At 50.9% G+C, this 16,110-nt stretch overlaps 1 protein-coding gene across 1 annotated transcript; it reads right to left on the reverse strand.

Annotated features, from left to right (window-relative positions):
- Nucleotides 1-717: 717 nt before the first annotated feature.
- On the reverse strand, nt 718-15,631 carry CYP11A1 (cytochrome P450 family 11 subfamily A member 1). Its single transcript, XM_082386268.1, is given in 10 exon segments — nt 718-2,419; nt 2,423-2,551; nt 2,925-3,122; nt 3,633-3,711; nt 3,970-4,136; nt 7,094-7,251; nt 8,181-8,384; nt 9,391-9,590; nt 11,265-11,420; nt 14,966-15,631. Coding segments are annotated over 10 exon segments (1,977 nt in total). The 5' UTR covers nt 15,439-15,631; the 3' UTR covers nt 718-2,206.
- Between the last annotated feature and the right edge of the window lie 479 nt (nt 15,632-16,110).

Consider the following 16,110-nt stretch of genomic DNA (forward strand, 5'->3'; position numbering starts at 1 on the left):
AGCCCTGGGCCACCCAGCCCCTTAAAGCAAACCCCCTGATTGCTTCCACTCTTGAACCATCAGTACTCTGCTCATTTCCAGCCTGCTGGAAAGGCCTGAAAAGGATGAGGGAACTGGGAGGAACACAGGGCTACCTTTTCAAACTCACCCGCTGAGCCCTGGAGACTTTGGCAGAAATTAGGTATGACCTGCTGTGGTGAAGTGGGTTTGGAAATCTTTGAGAAGTCACGGCCTGCTGGATTTCGGATCCTCTGAGGCATGACTTGCCAGGCAAGATGCATTTTATTGAGTCACCCCGCTGGGGGCAGGGGCATACTCACTTCATCTTGCTTTGCCCACCACAGAATCCCTCCACCCTCTCCAAGAACCAAAGGCGACGCTCCAAGCTGGACCCCTTGATGCCCAGCTCAGAGACTAAGCTCAACAAGCTCTCTAAATCCCAGCAGACTGAGTCCTAGCAGACCTCAGTCTTGGAGCAGGCCTCCCTCTCTGTGTACTGAGGAGTCTCAGCCCCACTCCCTAAAATGACTTTATTAAACGCTGTAGGTCAGTGAGCATGCACCTCTTTCGTTGAGTAGGGCAGCCTGGGGTGCCTTAGCTTCCTCCTTCCAGACCCCACTCTGGGCCTGGGTCCTCTGCTGTAGTCCTGTAGCCTCCTGCCTGTCCCAGGAGCTACCATCTTTGGAGAGCCAAAGGCCATAGTGGACCCCAGACAGGGGGCAGGTGGGGATGGGGGAGAAGAGGCCTTCCAAAGCAGGATCCAGGGAGACAAAGCCTGTCCAGACCTCTGGAAGAAATGAGACCACCAGAGACCAGCTGTTGTGAGAGGCTGGAACTTCCTACCTGCACCCAAACATCTATCATATCTGAAATCCCTTTTTTCAAGTTTGGTTTATCTGTTTCTTGGGAAGGGAAAGACTTGAAACCTGCCTGTAACAATCAGTTACATGTTAGTATGAAATACCCCATTTGCCAGGGCTAGGCTGAGCTGGGAATATCATGTCTAAATGTGTCCAGGGACAGAAAAGCAGATAGGGCCAAAAGAAAGAGCCCTCCACTGAGAGTTAGGAGGCCTGGCTTCTAGCTACAAGCATGCTGTGTGATCTTGGGTGACTCAAGCAACCTCTCTGGGCTTCAGTTGCCCCATCTATCCCCAAAGAGATTAACATCCTTGACAGTAAGGCCCTTTCCAACACTAACATTTCCAAGCAAAGATGATTCAAGCCTGGAGAAAGGAAAGGAAGCAGGAAGGAGAGAGAAAGACAACAAGGAAGAGGATTGTGATGAGGAAAAGCAGAAAGGCTCCAAGAATGGATTCAGAACCTGCAGATCCTGGGAGAAGAGGCCAAGCCAGCTGGGCTGCTGTCCCTAGCGGCACTAGCCCCCCCGTCTACCTGAAGAACTTAGACTTGGGTAGCCAAGGGCCAGGAAGGATCAGGTACCTGGTCAAGTCAGGAGTCATGAAGCTCAGAGGGGGTTAAGGTGGCCGAAATTGGGACCATTGTCAGGCAGTCCAAATAATGCACCAAAGACTCTGCCTCAGTCTCCCTACCTAATGCCCAGAGCTTGGACAAGTGGGCACGTCCCGCTGGAGCAGGAAGTTAAGGCCTGGGGAAGCCCAGAGAAGGGTCAGGTGGGGTAGAGGAAGCATGCTGTCCTCTCGTCCCCAGGGTCGGTCACCTCACGCCAGCCCCTCACCCACAGTCTCTTCACCACATCGTTCCTGGACATGCCCAAGACTCTGGCTGGACCTTGGCAGGAAGTCCTCATGACCCCGCAGGGAATTCCCACCCAGGGCTCAGCCAAGCAGAGCCCTATACGAGCCTCCTGATAGGTGGGCCTGCCCTGGTAGCCAAGATTGGCCCACACCTCTCAGGCTGCCCTGTACTCTCAGCAGAACTCTGCCAAGTTCTTTGTCCCTCTGCCTGCTGTGCCAGTAGCTCCTGGTGCAGCGGCAATAGCCCTCCATCAACTCTGCCTCACACCCAACCAGGACAGCAGGGAGGTTGATCCTGCTGGCTCCTGAGCTGTCGTAGGTGGGCGGGTCCCAGCAGAAACGGTGTCAAGTGCAGCTGCCTTGGGTTCCCCATTCACGCTCAGATCTATTTGCTGATCTGGGTCAGGGAGCATCTCTACAGGAGTGATGGATACCTTAGGGGTCAGATGGAAATGAAAACACTTTACAGAGTTCAGCCGTTTATTGCCTTCATGGGATGGGAGAAGAGGGGGAAGAGGTGGGGTGAGAGAGGGGTGCCTCGGCTGAGCGCCAACTCCATCTGGTCAGAGCTGGCCAGAAAGGAGCAGGGGTGGGGACCAAGCACTGGAGATGCGACACTTCCATGGGCCCCACCCCCTCGGGCCGTCCTCCGACACCCCTGCTAGCCTGACTGGCGGGAAGGGCAGTGCCCACCCTCTCCAATCACGCCTGGGGTGGGTCCTGTTTGAAGGGCTGGAAGACAAGGAAGATGGGCTTGTCGGGCATCAGGATGAGGTTGAATATGGTGTCCACATCACTGAGATGCTGCAATTCAACCTTGAAGTTCTCCAGAATCTGAGAAAGAGGGGTGGTGGGCTTAGGAGAGAGGCAGGGAGGGTCTGTCTCCCCCAGGCCAGGCTTATTCACCTGTGAGCAGTGCCTGTTGAGTGTGATCTGAGAGGCTCCAAGGGGTCTACTGCCAGCTCCTACTGAACCCTGCGCAGAGCCTGAACACGTCACTAGTGCTTTGTCCCCTTGGTTCGGGCTTTCACTTTGGTTTCTACAAAACCTTTCCCACCCCACCCCCATCCCATCACCACTGTGGGGAACATATGACCAGGGAGCACCAGTGGGTGGTGAGTGGATGTCCCCAGAGAGGAGACAGCAGGGAATTGTGGAGGAGGCGAGACAAAGTAATGGGAGACAGATGTTCCCAGGCTTGACTCACATGGATGAGGAAGAGGGTCATCTCGAGCTCAGCAATCCGCCGGCCCACACACTGCCGTACACCCCAGCCAAAGCCCAGGTTCCGGAAGTGGATGAGGTCCCTGTCTTTACCCAGCCACCTGGTTGGGTCAAACTTGTCCGGATTCGAGAAGAAGGCAGGGTCTCGGCCCATGGCATAGATGGCCACTTGCACCAATGTCTGGGGACACAGTGAGCAGAGGTCTGAGTAAGCCTCACCTCCTCACAGCCAGGAGCATTACCCAGCATCTGCACTCCCAGTCCCTAGCCTAGCTACCCAGCTGTGCAGCACAGGACGCTGCCCACTGTGTGACCTTGAACGAGGCCTCCCCCACTTCCCTGAGCCTCGCCCATCAAATGGGCGTGACTGAAGACACTAGGCCAGGCACGGCCCAAGGGATTGTCCTGCTCCTTTCCTCAGCGCCAGAGGGTCCCCAGAGACCCAGGCAGCCAGTGGGATCTCCCTCCTAACCCTACACTCCAGCAACATTCCAAAGACCATCACCCACTGTGTCCACCACCTCTGCCCTTCATTCGGACTTGGACCACTGCCACCAAGGACCCCACCAGCCAGCTCCAGGAAGAAAGGCAGGACAGAAGCCCCCATCGCCCCCATCTGTATGCAACTGCAAGCTGCCCCTGGCCTCGTCTGTCTGACTGACAGAGCCTGCAGCCCTCCTGCTGCACCTACCTTGGCAGGAATCATGTAATCCCGAAGAACCAAGTCATTTGCGAGGTATCTCTGTAGGGTCACGGAGATGGGGTGGAGTCTGCCAGTGAAAAGCATTCAGAAGCTGATGCCCTAAGGCCTGGACCAAGTCCTGCACCTAGCATGGCATCTCAGCCCCAGCTGCAGCACCCTGGAGGACCTGGAGGCAGGACCCTTCTCCCTTTTCCCAGCTATCTTCCCCAGACTTCCCACTTCCTGCTACCAGTCTCCTTGTAACCCTGTGCGCAGGCACCACCCTGACCCTGCCCAGGGATTTGTGGGGGGTGGGGGCGACAGGCATAGGTGGTGGCGGGCTTGCCTCAGTGTCTCCTTGATACTAGCTTTGAGGAGTGGGACCAGTTGCAGCATCTTGCTTGTGTCTCCCTGGGCCTGGCGCCGAGCATTCAGGACCTCCTCCCGCAGCATGTCTTGCACATTCAGGCTGCGTGCCATCTCATACAAGTGCCATTGCAATGTCATGGATGTCTGACAGGGAGTGTGAGGGAACAGAAAACCAAGAGGACAGGTCACTCCTGGGGCACCTAGACCCAGGCTAAATTTTCGTTGCCAAACACCTCTCCCCACCCTTCTCCCAGTATCCAGAAACCACCATCCACGAAAAGGAAAACACAACTCAGAAGGCAAATGTCCAAGAAATCTTTCTTGTGGCCCAGGCAAGAGTGTTTGGGGCAGCACTTGTCCCTACCCTCCCCCCTCATGTCACCAGAGCCCACCCATCTCCCCAGCCAGCAGAGGGTCATCCACATAGCTAATGCCTTCTTCCAAAGGACTCCAGAGGCCCTAAGAGGCCAAATCCTACTTCTGTAACGGTTGTACTCCTGAATGATTGCCATTCATCTTGAAATGCCTGTTAAATGACCAGCGTTCTCCCCAGTAGAACTTCCCCCTAAGCTTAGCATCTGCCTATAGCAGCATAGCATAAAGTGAGGCTCAAAAATGCTGAAACCAGAACAACCAGACCTGTTTTCTATCAATATTGCAATTAGCACGTGGTATATACTGAGATTAACCAGCTAATCTCAGTATTAGCCCAAGGTCGTGACTGTTAACTTTCACTGAAGGTATGAGTGACCCTCATCAAGCCCCACAGTTCAGATTCCTCAGTGGTGGGACCCTGGGCTGGAACAGCCCTCTGCCCTAGGGCTAGGACACGAGTTGTTGGCATATTATCTAACCAAGGACCATATTTTGGTCCAAGAGGTTTGAACATGCTCCTTCTTCCTCCCAGCAGAAACAATTGTGAAAAAATGCCATCCAGTCACTTCCTGGCTTGAAATCCTTGCCTGGTTCCCTGGAGTCCCCAGATCAAGTCCAGAGGCTCTGACCGGACCCATGGACCCCCTCCAACACTTGCCTGTTGCTCCCAGCCCACCGCCACCTCTCTCCAACATGCTCCTCATGCTGTAGCCACACGGAGCTACACACAGCTCCTGAAACCCAGAAATCTTCCTCATGCTGCTCCCTTTTCCTACAATTCCCTTCCCCAACCTAGGAAGCAAGCGTGTACTCCTTCCTCAAGGCTCAGATCAGATGCATGTATTTGTCTCAGTACTTCCAAGGCTTGACACAGAATGGGTACTCAGGAGATACTTGTTTAATAAGGTAGTCAACTAAGTTACTAGCTGTGTGACCTTGACGAAGTTCCTTAACCTCTCTGTGCCCCAGGTTCCTCATCTAAAAAAGGGTTGTTTGTGAATCCTAAATGAGTTAACACATGTGAAAAGCTTAGGACCCTGCCTGCCATATAGTACTCGCTTAATAAATGTTACCTAAGAATAATAGCTGCTTTGGCGTAGGTGAGCTTTTTTCGGAGATCTCTTCTGCATGACTGACAATGAACTATATTTAAAATATGCTCAAAGGCTCCATCTACAACCCAGGGACAGAAACGCCTCCATTAGAGCACAATGTAAATATGATACCTAGGAAATCAAGTTATTCACCTAAGCATGACACGTGCTTCTCCCCAGGCCTGAAATGCTATTCCTCCTCTCTCCTGCTGGCAACAAGAGGAAAGACAAATTGATTTTACTCTATGGAACACTCTCCCTGTCCTACAAGGCCATGTTAGTCTCTCCCTTCTTCTCAGCGTTGTCAGTACCTGGTACCTGCCTCATCATCCAGCCCTATAATACGGTGAGGTAGTCATCTGTGTCCGTGCTACCTCCTTGTCATGGGCTGAATTGTGTCTCTCCCAAATTCATATGTTGAAGTCCTAACCCCCAGCACCTCACAATGTGACTGTATTTGGAGATAGGGCCTTTAAAAAATAGGTAATTAAGGTAAAATGAGGTCATGTGGGTGGGCCCTAACTGAATAGGACTGGTGTCCGTATAAGAAGAGAAGGAAGACCATGTGAAGATGTAGGAAGAAGACGGCCATCAATAAGCCAAGCAGAGGGGCCTCAGAAGAAAACAACCCTACTGACACCTTGATCCAGAACTGTGAGACAATATATTTCTGTGGTTTAAACCACCCAGTCTGTGGTACTTTGTCATGGCAGTCCTAGCAAGCTAATATGCTCTTCCTCTCTGAGCCATCTGGAAGATTTGAAGTCTACTATATTCACCTTTATAGTCTCACTGCCCAAATCATAACTAATAACCACGAAACACTAAAGAATTAACCCTCACCATCACATTAGCTTGAGAAAGTTTAAGGTATTGGAAAAAGGGATGGCACATAAGATAGAGAAGTTTTGACTTTCAAGAACAGAAGTTTCTGGGGCTTCCCTGGTGGCGCAGTGGTTAAGAATCCGCCTGCCAATGCAGGGGACACGTGTTCGAGCCCTGGTCCGGGAAGATCCCACATGCTGCGGAACAACTAAGCCCACGCGCCACAACTACTGAGCCCGTGCTCCACAACAAGAGAAGCCACCGCAGTGAGAGGCTTACGCACTGCAACGAAGAGTAGCCCCCCTCGCCGCAACTAGAGAGAGCCCGCGCACAGCAACGAAGACCTGACACAGCCAAAAATAAATAAATTAATTAATTAATTAATTTTTTTAAAAAAAAGGACTTGGCCATCCAGGACCTTTAAAAAAAAATAAAGAACAGAAGTTTCTGGGGTATTGTTCGGCCTCTGGGAGACAGCACAGATGATGCCTTCAGACATCAGGGGCAGCTTTTCTGAGGTCCTGCCTTCCTTCCTGACTCGGAGTGAGCTGTGTCACCCACGTGTGCCTAGTCACTCTCTCCTCAGAGGCAAAGAAAAAATGGTGGATCAGCCTCAAGGCATGCTCCATGCATGACCAGCTTGACCTCACCCTCCTAGGAGATTAGTATCTGGGAAGTAGAGTCAGGAGAGGGAGATGGACCCCACATGGACAGGGTTTCAGGCAGCGAGGCAGGCTGGTGGGAGGGGGCATAGGGGCACTGGAAGGGACAGGATGTGCCCCTACAGCCACCTCACTGTGTCCTCACCGTGTCCACGCCCCCTGCAAGCATCTCCGTAATGTTGGCCTTGACGTCCTCAGAGAGCAGCTTGTCATTTCCCAGGAGGCGGTAGAGGATACCTGGGTAATTGGTGAACTCTCTTTTCCGTCTCAGGTCCCAGTAGAAGTTCTCGGTGTATTTTTCAGCTGTGGGGCAGGAAGAAAGAAAACAGAGTGAGGCCAGGACTTCCCTGGTGGTCCATTGGTTAAGAATCTGTATTTCCACTGCAAGGGACACAGGTTCGATCCCTGGTTGGGGAACTAAGATCCTCATGCTGTACCATGTGGCCAAAAAAAAAAAAAAAAAAATAGAGTGAGGCTCTCTGCAGAGGGGAGGGAAGGAGCACGATCTCTGGTGGGAGGCAGTACAGGGGCTTCTAGAGCCCTGCACTTTCTAGGCTGCCGTCTTTCTGAGCAGCACTCTCTGCTAAATCCTCCATATCTGTTTTTTTGATTTATTGACCACAGCTCTTTGGGGTAAGTGCTATCATCCCCATTTTACAGATAAGGAAACAGAAGTCCATCTAAGATAATGACTTGCCCAAGGTCACAAGGGTGTCAGGGGCAGGAGCAGGATTTGACTCCAGGCCTGGCATCTTCACCACATCCCAATCAGCCTTCTCCACCCTTTACCAATCTCTCTCACCAAAGTCCTACTCTGTCACCAAGCACAGCTGTGTCTGAAATACTGGTCCTTAACCCATGTTGGGAATCATGGGCTCCTTGGAAGAATATGATGGGCCTCTTAAATCCTCTTTCTCCAGAAAAATCTAATCATCCCCATTAGCCAGCCATCAGCCCACCATATTCAGGGGTTCCTGGGCCTTCCTGATGCCCATCCCTGCCCACCAGAAGGTGGGTTTTCTACATGGCAAGCCAGCGCTCATTGACATAACTTGGGACAAAGAGGCAGGCTGAGATCTGGGGCTTCCAGCTGACTTTCTCTCTCCCTCTGTCTCTTTCTCCCCACTCCCCCAAACCTCATCCCCGCCAACCCAGGCCTGGATTTCCCATCTCCTGAGGTAGACAGGGCTCTCCTGTCCCCCACATATGGCTGCCCAGGGTACACCCCTCACCTTTATTGAAAATTATGTCCCATGCGGCTACATGGTCTCTCCAGGTCTTGGTCCTGAACAGACGGAACAGGTCTGGAGGGAGGTTGAGCATGGGGACACTGGTGTGGAACATCTGGTAGACGGCATCAATGAACTTCTGGGCCTCAGGGTCCACTACTTCCTCCAGCATCCCCAGGCGCTCCCCAAACATGACATTGGTGATGGCTGCAGGGGAAGCAAGGTTGAGGAATCTCTTCCAACCCAACCGTCTGAGAGCCTCTGCTCCCAGGAAACCATCCCTCCCAACACATAGGAGCCCCTGCACCCAACCTCAGCTTCCTTCAGTAAAGAAACTGAGGCCTGAGCCCCAAAGGGCTAAAATTGCAGGGCTAAGGAAAACTGCCTTTCTGGCGGCCAGTCAGGTCCTTCAGAGGGTCATGCGGCAGACCCTAAAAAGGAATCACTTGAGTGGGAAGCAGAGCCTCCAGCCCAGGCTGGGATGAAACTGCTCTGCCCCTCTTCCCCCAGCACCCCCAGCAGCCTCTCGGCTTTCCTCCTGGAAAGAGAGGTTTCTCATCTATAATTGACCAAAGTGGCTAAATACTTCCTGAAATATGTCAGATGGGTGCCTGGGGGACATCAATCCCTGGTAATTGGCCATCCAGGGCCCACTCTGGCTGGACATAAGAAGACACAACAACACCAAGGTTTTCCTACCTCCTGGGTCAGGAATCTGAATGCTGATTTCATGCCAAACTCTGGGTACTCCACATCTCCTGAAGTGACCACATGAGCCCCCATCAAGCCACAGGGCCTTTGCATGTGCATGTTTCCTTTGCCTACACTGTCCAGCCTCCTTATTCCATCTGGATAACTCTTACACATCCTCCAATACCCTGTTCGGATTAACCCAACCCACCCCTTCCCTCCCAGACCTCAAAGGGAAGGTCTCTGTCCCAGGAGAGGGAGATTTGCGGAATGAAGGGCCAAGCCAAGCCAGGTTTTTGGAGGAAGGTGGCAATAGAGACCTACATTTTAGAGACTCTTGCCCCCATAGCATGAATCAGATGAGAGCGTGCAGCTCCCCCTGGGTGGCTGATGGCAGAGAATTGTTCAGCAGCTCATCTCAAGCCAATCCCGACACTTCTTCAGGGTCTGTGTTAGGTCTCTAGGTGGGACGCTGGGTTCTCCCACCCCCAAGACTGTGGCCAGGTAGGTTCAAGCCCCTTACACTCAAAGGCGAAGCGAAACAGGTCTTCCCTGATGTCCCCTGAGAACTTTCCAGAGCCCTGCTGCTTGATGCGCCTGTGCAGGACGCCGACGAAGTCCTGAGACACTGGGTTCAGCAGGGGAATGAAGTTCTTTATGGCCTCTGGAGCCATCACCTCCGTGTTCAGGACCAACCGGTCTTTCTTCCAGGCTCCTGCCTTCCTGAGAAAACATGGGCCCTCGGGCCCTCATGGTCACAAACCCCAGGCCTGGCAAACACAGAGGGGGCTGACTTGGCTCTCCCAGGAGGCTGAGCCACAGCTCAGAGCCCAGCACTCACATCCACGTGCTCCTCTGCCTTCACCTCCTCCCAGCTTCTGCCTGGCCTGGGCGGGGCAGCGGGGAGAGAAGTGGGGAGGTGTGTGACAGGAAAAAAAGAGGCTGAAGGAGAACAAAACCCCAGCCCTGCTCTACTCTCTCTGCTGCTGCTGCTTCAAGCCAGGAAATCATATTCTTAGAGCCTTTAAGCAACTTTCAAACCCTCTAGTCTTCGCCTCTGCTACAGGCCTGCCCTCCTCACCACTTCCCCTTGCTCCTGGCCAATCTCACCTCCTACCATTCAAGGGCCCCTCTACATCACCTTTTCTGACCCCTGCACAGACACAATTGACCAACCTCTGCACCCCCAACACGTCCCATTACTCACATTGGTGGGGAATCTCAGGTGCCCAGAATAGGGTTAATGCCCATTCTTATTCTCAGCTTATGGCCCATTCTTGAAAATAAATCCATGCAAAGCGCTCTTTGTCGTTTTGGGGCTTTGTTTGTTTACAAGAATGTTATTATAAACTCACCACCCAGCAGAAAAACTGGGAACGTGACAATAACTTACAGATGCCCACCTGGTCCTCCCACATCCTGCCCACCCGGCTAAGGGGACCACCAACTTGAATCCCTTGTTTGCTTTTGTATATAGTTTTATCTGGCCGACATGTATTTCTAAAACATACTTTTTAAAAATGTATACTTGTTTTCAACTTCTTATAAAAGCTGTCATGATTTGCTTTGTTCACTCAATTTTATATTTCTAGGTATCAGCTGTGTTGTTGTGAGTCACTGAGTCTGTTCTTTTTGACTGGGGTGTGCCACTGTCATTCATTCATGCTCCTGTTGGGCATTTAAGTGGTTTCCAGGTTTCTGCTATTATGAACAACCGTGTTGCAAACATTCTAGTACATGTCCGCCTCGGGGGGCAGGATATTCTTTGGAGTATATCCTTGAGAGCAGAACGGCTGCATTATAAGCATGTGAATATTCAACTGCAGGAGGTAATGTCCAACCATTTTCCAAAGTGGTGGCATCAGTTTCCAGCCCCACTAGCAAGCTATGAGCGTTCTAGTTGCTCTATATCCTCACCAACACTTGCTATGGTCACATTTTAAATTTTTGATGAGCAATTTGGTGGAAAACGGTACCTATTACATTTAAATACACTGATTTGTTCATGTTTCTCACTGTTCCTTTAGGCTATAAGGGACTCACAGTGTCAGGGCCCTGCCCTACTTGTGACTCAGAACCCAGCACAAGGACCGGTACATAGTAGGCACTCAATAAGATGGGACTTAATAAATGAACCAGTAAATGAGAACTTTTCAAGGTCTTTAATTACTCAGTAAGATCTTCTGCCTGACCATGTCGCTGAAGGTTGGCAGGGCAGTTCACCATCCCCATCATCTGTTTTATGGAGGCAGGAAGATGACAGGGATTTGTCTAGAGGCCCCCGCTAGAAAGAAAGGGCAGGGCCTGCATGGCCCCAGCCCCTCACCCCCAGCCTCTGCCCTCGCCACAGCTGCCCATCATCTCCCTCCAGCCCCTGGGAGATGGCCCAAGACTCACTTCAACAGGACCCCGATGGGTTTCTGGTAATACTGGTGATAGGCAACCCAGGGTGGGATGTTGTATCGTTCTGGGTTGGGTCCCTCGAACTTAAAGAGAAGGGCCACATCTTCAGGGTCGATGATATAAACTGACTCCAAATTGCCGAGCTTCTCTCTGGAGGGGCAGAGAAGGGGTGCTGTGATGTAAGGTTTTGAGGAGAGCCACACACAGCCTGGTCAATCAGGACACAGGTCTCGGTTCGTCTGTAACCACCTTGCGACTGACAGCGCAGAGCAGACAGGCCTGGGAGTGGACCCCGTTCCACAGGCTCCTCGCTGTGTGACCTAAGTCTCTTACCCTCTCTGAGTCTCAGTTTCCTCAGTGGAGATAAATGCAGTACCTGTCTTACAGGATTGCTGAAGGATAAGATGATATGAAGTCTATGGGTGTGATTCCTGTTAGACATTCTATAAGTGACAGCTTTGTGCTTATCTTATCATCACAGTGGCTCCTGCCTACCTCAGTACATCCCCAAGACTTACCCAGGGCCTTCCATGGACCATCAAGTCCTCCATGTTCATTCTTCCTGTGTGTCCACACTCTCAGCACCCTCCACCCTCTCACCCAGGCAGAGCTCAGAAACATGGCACCTTCGTGGCAGCTTGGAGTGACCCTGTACTGAAGTGACTCGATAGCTTGCCAGGCAGGCCAGGCACCGGGCCAGGCAATGCCTTCTAGGCTCTAGGATTGAAGTTCTGGGAGTGGCTGCCCTGCCCCCTGGAATCAGATGTCCAACAAAGTACCTTGTCGCTATTAAAATAAAACTACAGTAAAACATCAGACCCCGGGTATAAATATACCTCAAAACACTTTGCAGATAGTATTAAAGCACAGCTGTTTGTGAAACAACAGAAAATTCTACTTCTCACTTGCATCTGCCTTTTGCATAAGAAAGTTAATTCAAGATACCCTTTAAAAAAAAATGGTCATGAGGAACCTAGGGGCAAGACGGGAATAAAGACGCAGACCTACTAGAGAATGCACTTGAGGACATGGGGAGGGGGAAGGGTAAGCTGGGACAAAGTTAGAGAGTGGTAGTATATGTATGGACATATATACACTACCAAATGTAAAATAGCTAGCTAGTGGGAAGCAGCCTCATTGCACAGGGAGATCAGCTCGGTGCTTTGTGACCAGCTAGAAGGGTGGGATAGGGAGGATGGGAGGGAGGGAGACGCAAGAGGGAAGAGATATGGGGATATATGTATATGTATAACTGATTCACGTTCTTATAAAGCAGAAGCTAACACACCATTGTAAAGCAATTATACTCCAATAAAAATGTTAAGAAAAAAGAAAGGAATTAAATATATTTATAAATTAAGTTCTTAGAGTAAAATAGCAAAATAAAAGATACTTATTTCTAAAGAAAAAAAAAAGATACACTTTAAGGTAAAATATCATGTAACATACAGGTATAAGCCAAATTCTCATTCTCTCTCTCTCCCACCTCCCTCCCCTCTCTTCCTCCCTCTTCCTGGAGAAAGGAGAGGGAGGGGGAAGGGGGAAGGGAAGGATGGGGAGATGTAAAGAGCACTGCTTTAACCACTGACCCATAGAGCCTGGGCCTACCTTCCCAAAGTCTCCTTGGCGAGCCATGGCCTCCTTTTTTTTTTTTTTTGAATTTTATTTTTATTTTTTGATACAGCAGGTTCTTATTAGTTACCTATTTTATACATATTAGTGTATATATGTCAATCCACGGCCTCCTAGAAAATCCTGTCAGTGTTTTCCCAGCTGCCACACGGCCTCAAACCACTGACTCCATTAAAAAAAAAAAGCTAAGCAAAGTCCTTGAACTGCTATTGTTATTATCACTTCCACCTCTGGGAATCTAGCCCAAGGCAGCTATCTGACATCAGACAATGATGCCTGATGGATGAGAATGTTCGTAGCAAAAAAATGGAAAAGGATGTTTAATAGCAAAAAAAAAAAACCTAGAGTGGACTAAATGTCCACTTTAAAGAACTGGCTAAAAAAATATGCCTTATGCATACTATGGGCTACTATGCTGCCTTTTCAAATTATCTTAAAGTGAGAAAAGAGAAAAGAAGTCCTCCATACATTGCTATAGGACAATGCCAAACAGCATATAAATATATTCACATTCTGAATGAAACATAAATATTATCAAAACTGAGATTGTATCTGATTTCAATTTTTCTAAATTGTTTGATAAAGAACAGGAACAGCCTTGTATTAAGGAAAAGTCCACAAAACTTGTCTTTTAAATTCCTCACGTTCATTTAGAAGTTTGTTATTTCAAGGCTATAGTTAGAATAGTGACACACTGAACTGGAAGTTAGACAATCAGGGTTCCAGCCTTGGCTTTGCCCTGATGAGCGGTGTGACCTTGGTAAGACCCTTCTCCTCTCCGGGCCTCAGTTTTCCCATCTATAAATTGGGGATAATAGCACCAACTTTAAGGACATGTGCCAAGGCTCAGATGAAAGTGAGTCAGAAAATAGAAAGGGGCTTTATAAAATAAAGAGTTCCTACAGGGACTAGGAGAAGGAAGGAGGAGGAGGGGAGGAAGAAGGGGATAACGAGAGAGCTCCATGAAGTGAGGTTGGGGATAGAGGCCTGGAAGAGAGAGAAAGAGACAGACAGACAGACAAGGAAGAGAGACTCACGAGCAAACTTCTCCCAAGCCTGACATTCAGCCTGGCGGGTGGCGGGTGGCGGGTGGCGGGTGGCTGGGGCGGGTGGCGGGGCGGCGCCCTGCCTCCAGCCAGCTATAAAAAAGGCACTTAAGACTTCAAAAGGCATTGTGGGAGAGGGAGGAAGTGACCCTGACGAGTGAGCAGCTGGTCCCCTACACAAACTAGCCTCCTCCCCCAGCCCACCTATCCAACCAGCTAACATGTCCTACGATGCCCTTTCCCCATCTCGACCCTTTCACTTAAAGTAAAAGTAAAGTATTGTCCCTCCTGGTGTCCCCTCCCTGCCCTCAACCACCACCTTCACTACCTCCCATCCCCCTCACCTATGCTCTCAGAAAAGAACCCAGGTGTGTCTTGAAGCCCACCCACCTTAGAAACTGCTAGACCAGAACAAGTGAGGCCTCCCACCAAGGGCAGCCCCCAGGCCCCACCCCCATCCCAGGGCAAGAAGGTGGGGTACACAGTGGTCAAAAGACCAAAGGCCCTTCCTCCTGGCAGGAAGCTAGGCAGATGCTTGGGGAAGAGCGGCTCCAGCCAGGCCTAGTGGAAGGGACAAAATCAGCTGCTCCAGAGCTGCACAGGGCCAAGGGGCGAGGCCAGCGCCCCAGCAGGACAGGGTTCTAGCTGAGTGACCAGGGCAAGAATCCTAACCTCTCTGAACTTCATTCTCTTCTGATAATAGGGATGATAAACTTACCTTGCAAGGTGTCCTGCAGAAAATGGATGCAGAGAGGCATTTGTCAGGGCTTGTTCTCTTAGCATTCCCACCTCCCTAAAGTTTCAAAGGGTATAGGACCTAGGGACTGTTGAGGCCTCAGGGCTGGGAAGTGAACCCACTGTCTGGGAAGCCTTATCCCTTCTCCTGCCACCCCCAGGCAGGAAGAAATAAAGTCAGAGGTGAACAAGAGCCTGGAATGGGAGGGCAGACCATGCGAGGAGAGGGGAGCACAGCAGGGCTGCCCTATCCCGCCAGCCCCCAACCTCTGCCAGGCTTACCTGTAAATGGGGCCGTACTTCTGGAAGTTCTGGACGTGGTGATAGTGGATTTTCTGTGAGCCCTTCTCCCTCCAGAAACGGTATAGGTTAAGCCAGCCATTGTCACCAGGGGTGGGGATCTCATTGAAGGGGCGAGGGGTTTTAGTGGAGATGCCGGCTCCCTCTCCAGTGCCCACCCTGGGATGCCCCAGGCCCTCCCGCAGGGTGCTCAGGAGGGGCTGGCAGCCTCTGACCAGGACTGAGTGGAGGGGAAGCCCCCTGGCCAGCATGCTGCCCCTACAACTGCTCCTCCTGCAGCAGGGCCTGACGAGGTGACTCTGGCCCTGGGCCCCTGGGGCCCAGCTTATAACCACCAGCTCAAGGTTAAGCGAGAAGCTGACAAAGCGGTCAGCCTCCCTCCTCCTCCTGCTGACTCCAGCCCGCATAGCCCCTCCCAGACTCGGGTACTGTAAAGAAAGAATGCTGTCCACCATTCCAGTTCTACAAAGATCAAGCCATTAGCCACTGCGGTCACCCACCTGAGGGGAACCCCTCAGTGCACCCTGAGGGAGACTCCAGGATGAAGAAAACCAGGAAGCATTTGGATTATACTGGCCCCTAGAGAGTTACGATGTATATCTAAGGAAAAATTTCCATGACCCCCGGATTCTTGCACCTTCCCCTACATAGAAAAGCACTAAAAGCATTAACTTGAGACGCCTGTTGTTTGTGATTAGCGGTAATCTTTTCATGTTAGGCTACATGGTTTTTTTCCAGCAAAAAGTTCATATAAATCGTGGCTTCTCCCTTACTTCTCTGGAGCAGACCCTCAGAGCTATCTGAAAGGCTGTCTCCTAGGCAATAGTCCTGTAGCAACACTTGCCACCCCAAAATGTCTCTTTGGGATGCAGATTATTTCAAGATGAAAACAATCAAGGCCCAAAAGACTTGGGTAGCAACACTTGCCACCCCAAAATGTCTCTTTGGGATGCAGATTATTTCAAGATGAAAACAATCAAGGCCCAAAAGACTTGGGAAGAAACTGACCTTCCCTTTAACCGCCTGAAGAAGTTAGATAGAGGGCCTGTTTCAGGAATCACCAGAGACATCGGCAAAGAATATGGGCTACGTGTGGTGGGGGAATCTTACAGACCAGAGGCCACCTT

Source organism: Balaenoptera borealis, assembly GCF_965194805.1.
Source record: "Balaenoptera borealis genome assembly, chromosome: 3".
NCBI lineage: Eukaryota > Metazoa > Chordata > Mammalia > Artiodactyla > Balaenopteridae > Balaenoptera > Balaenoptera borealis.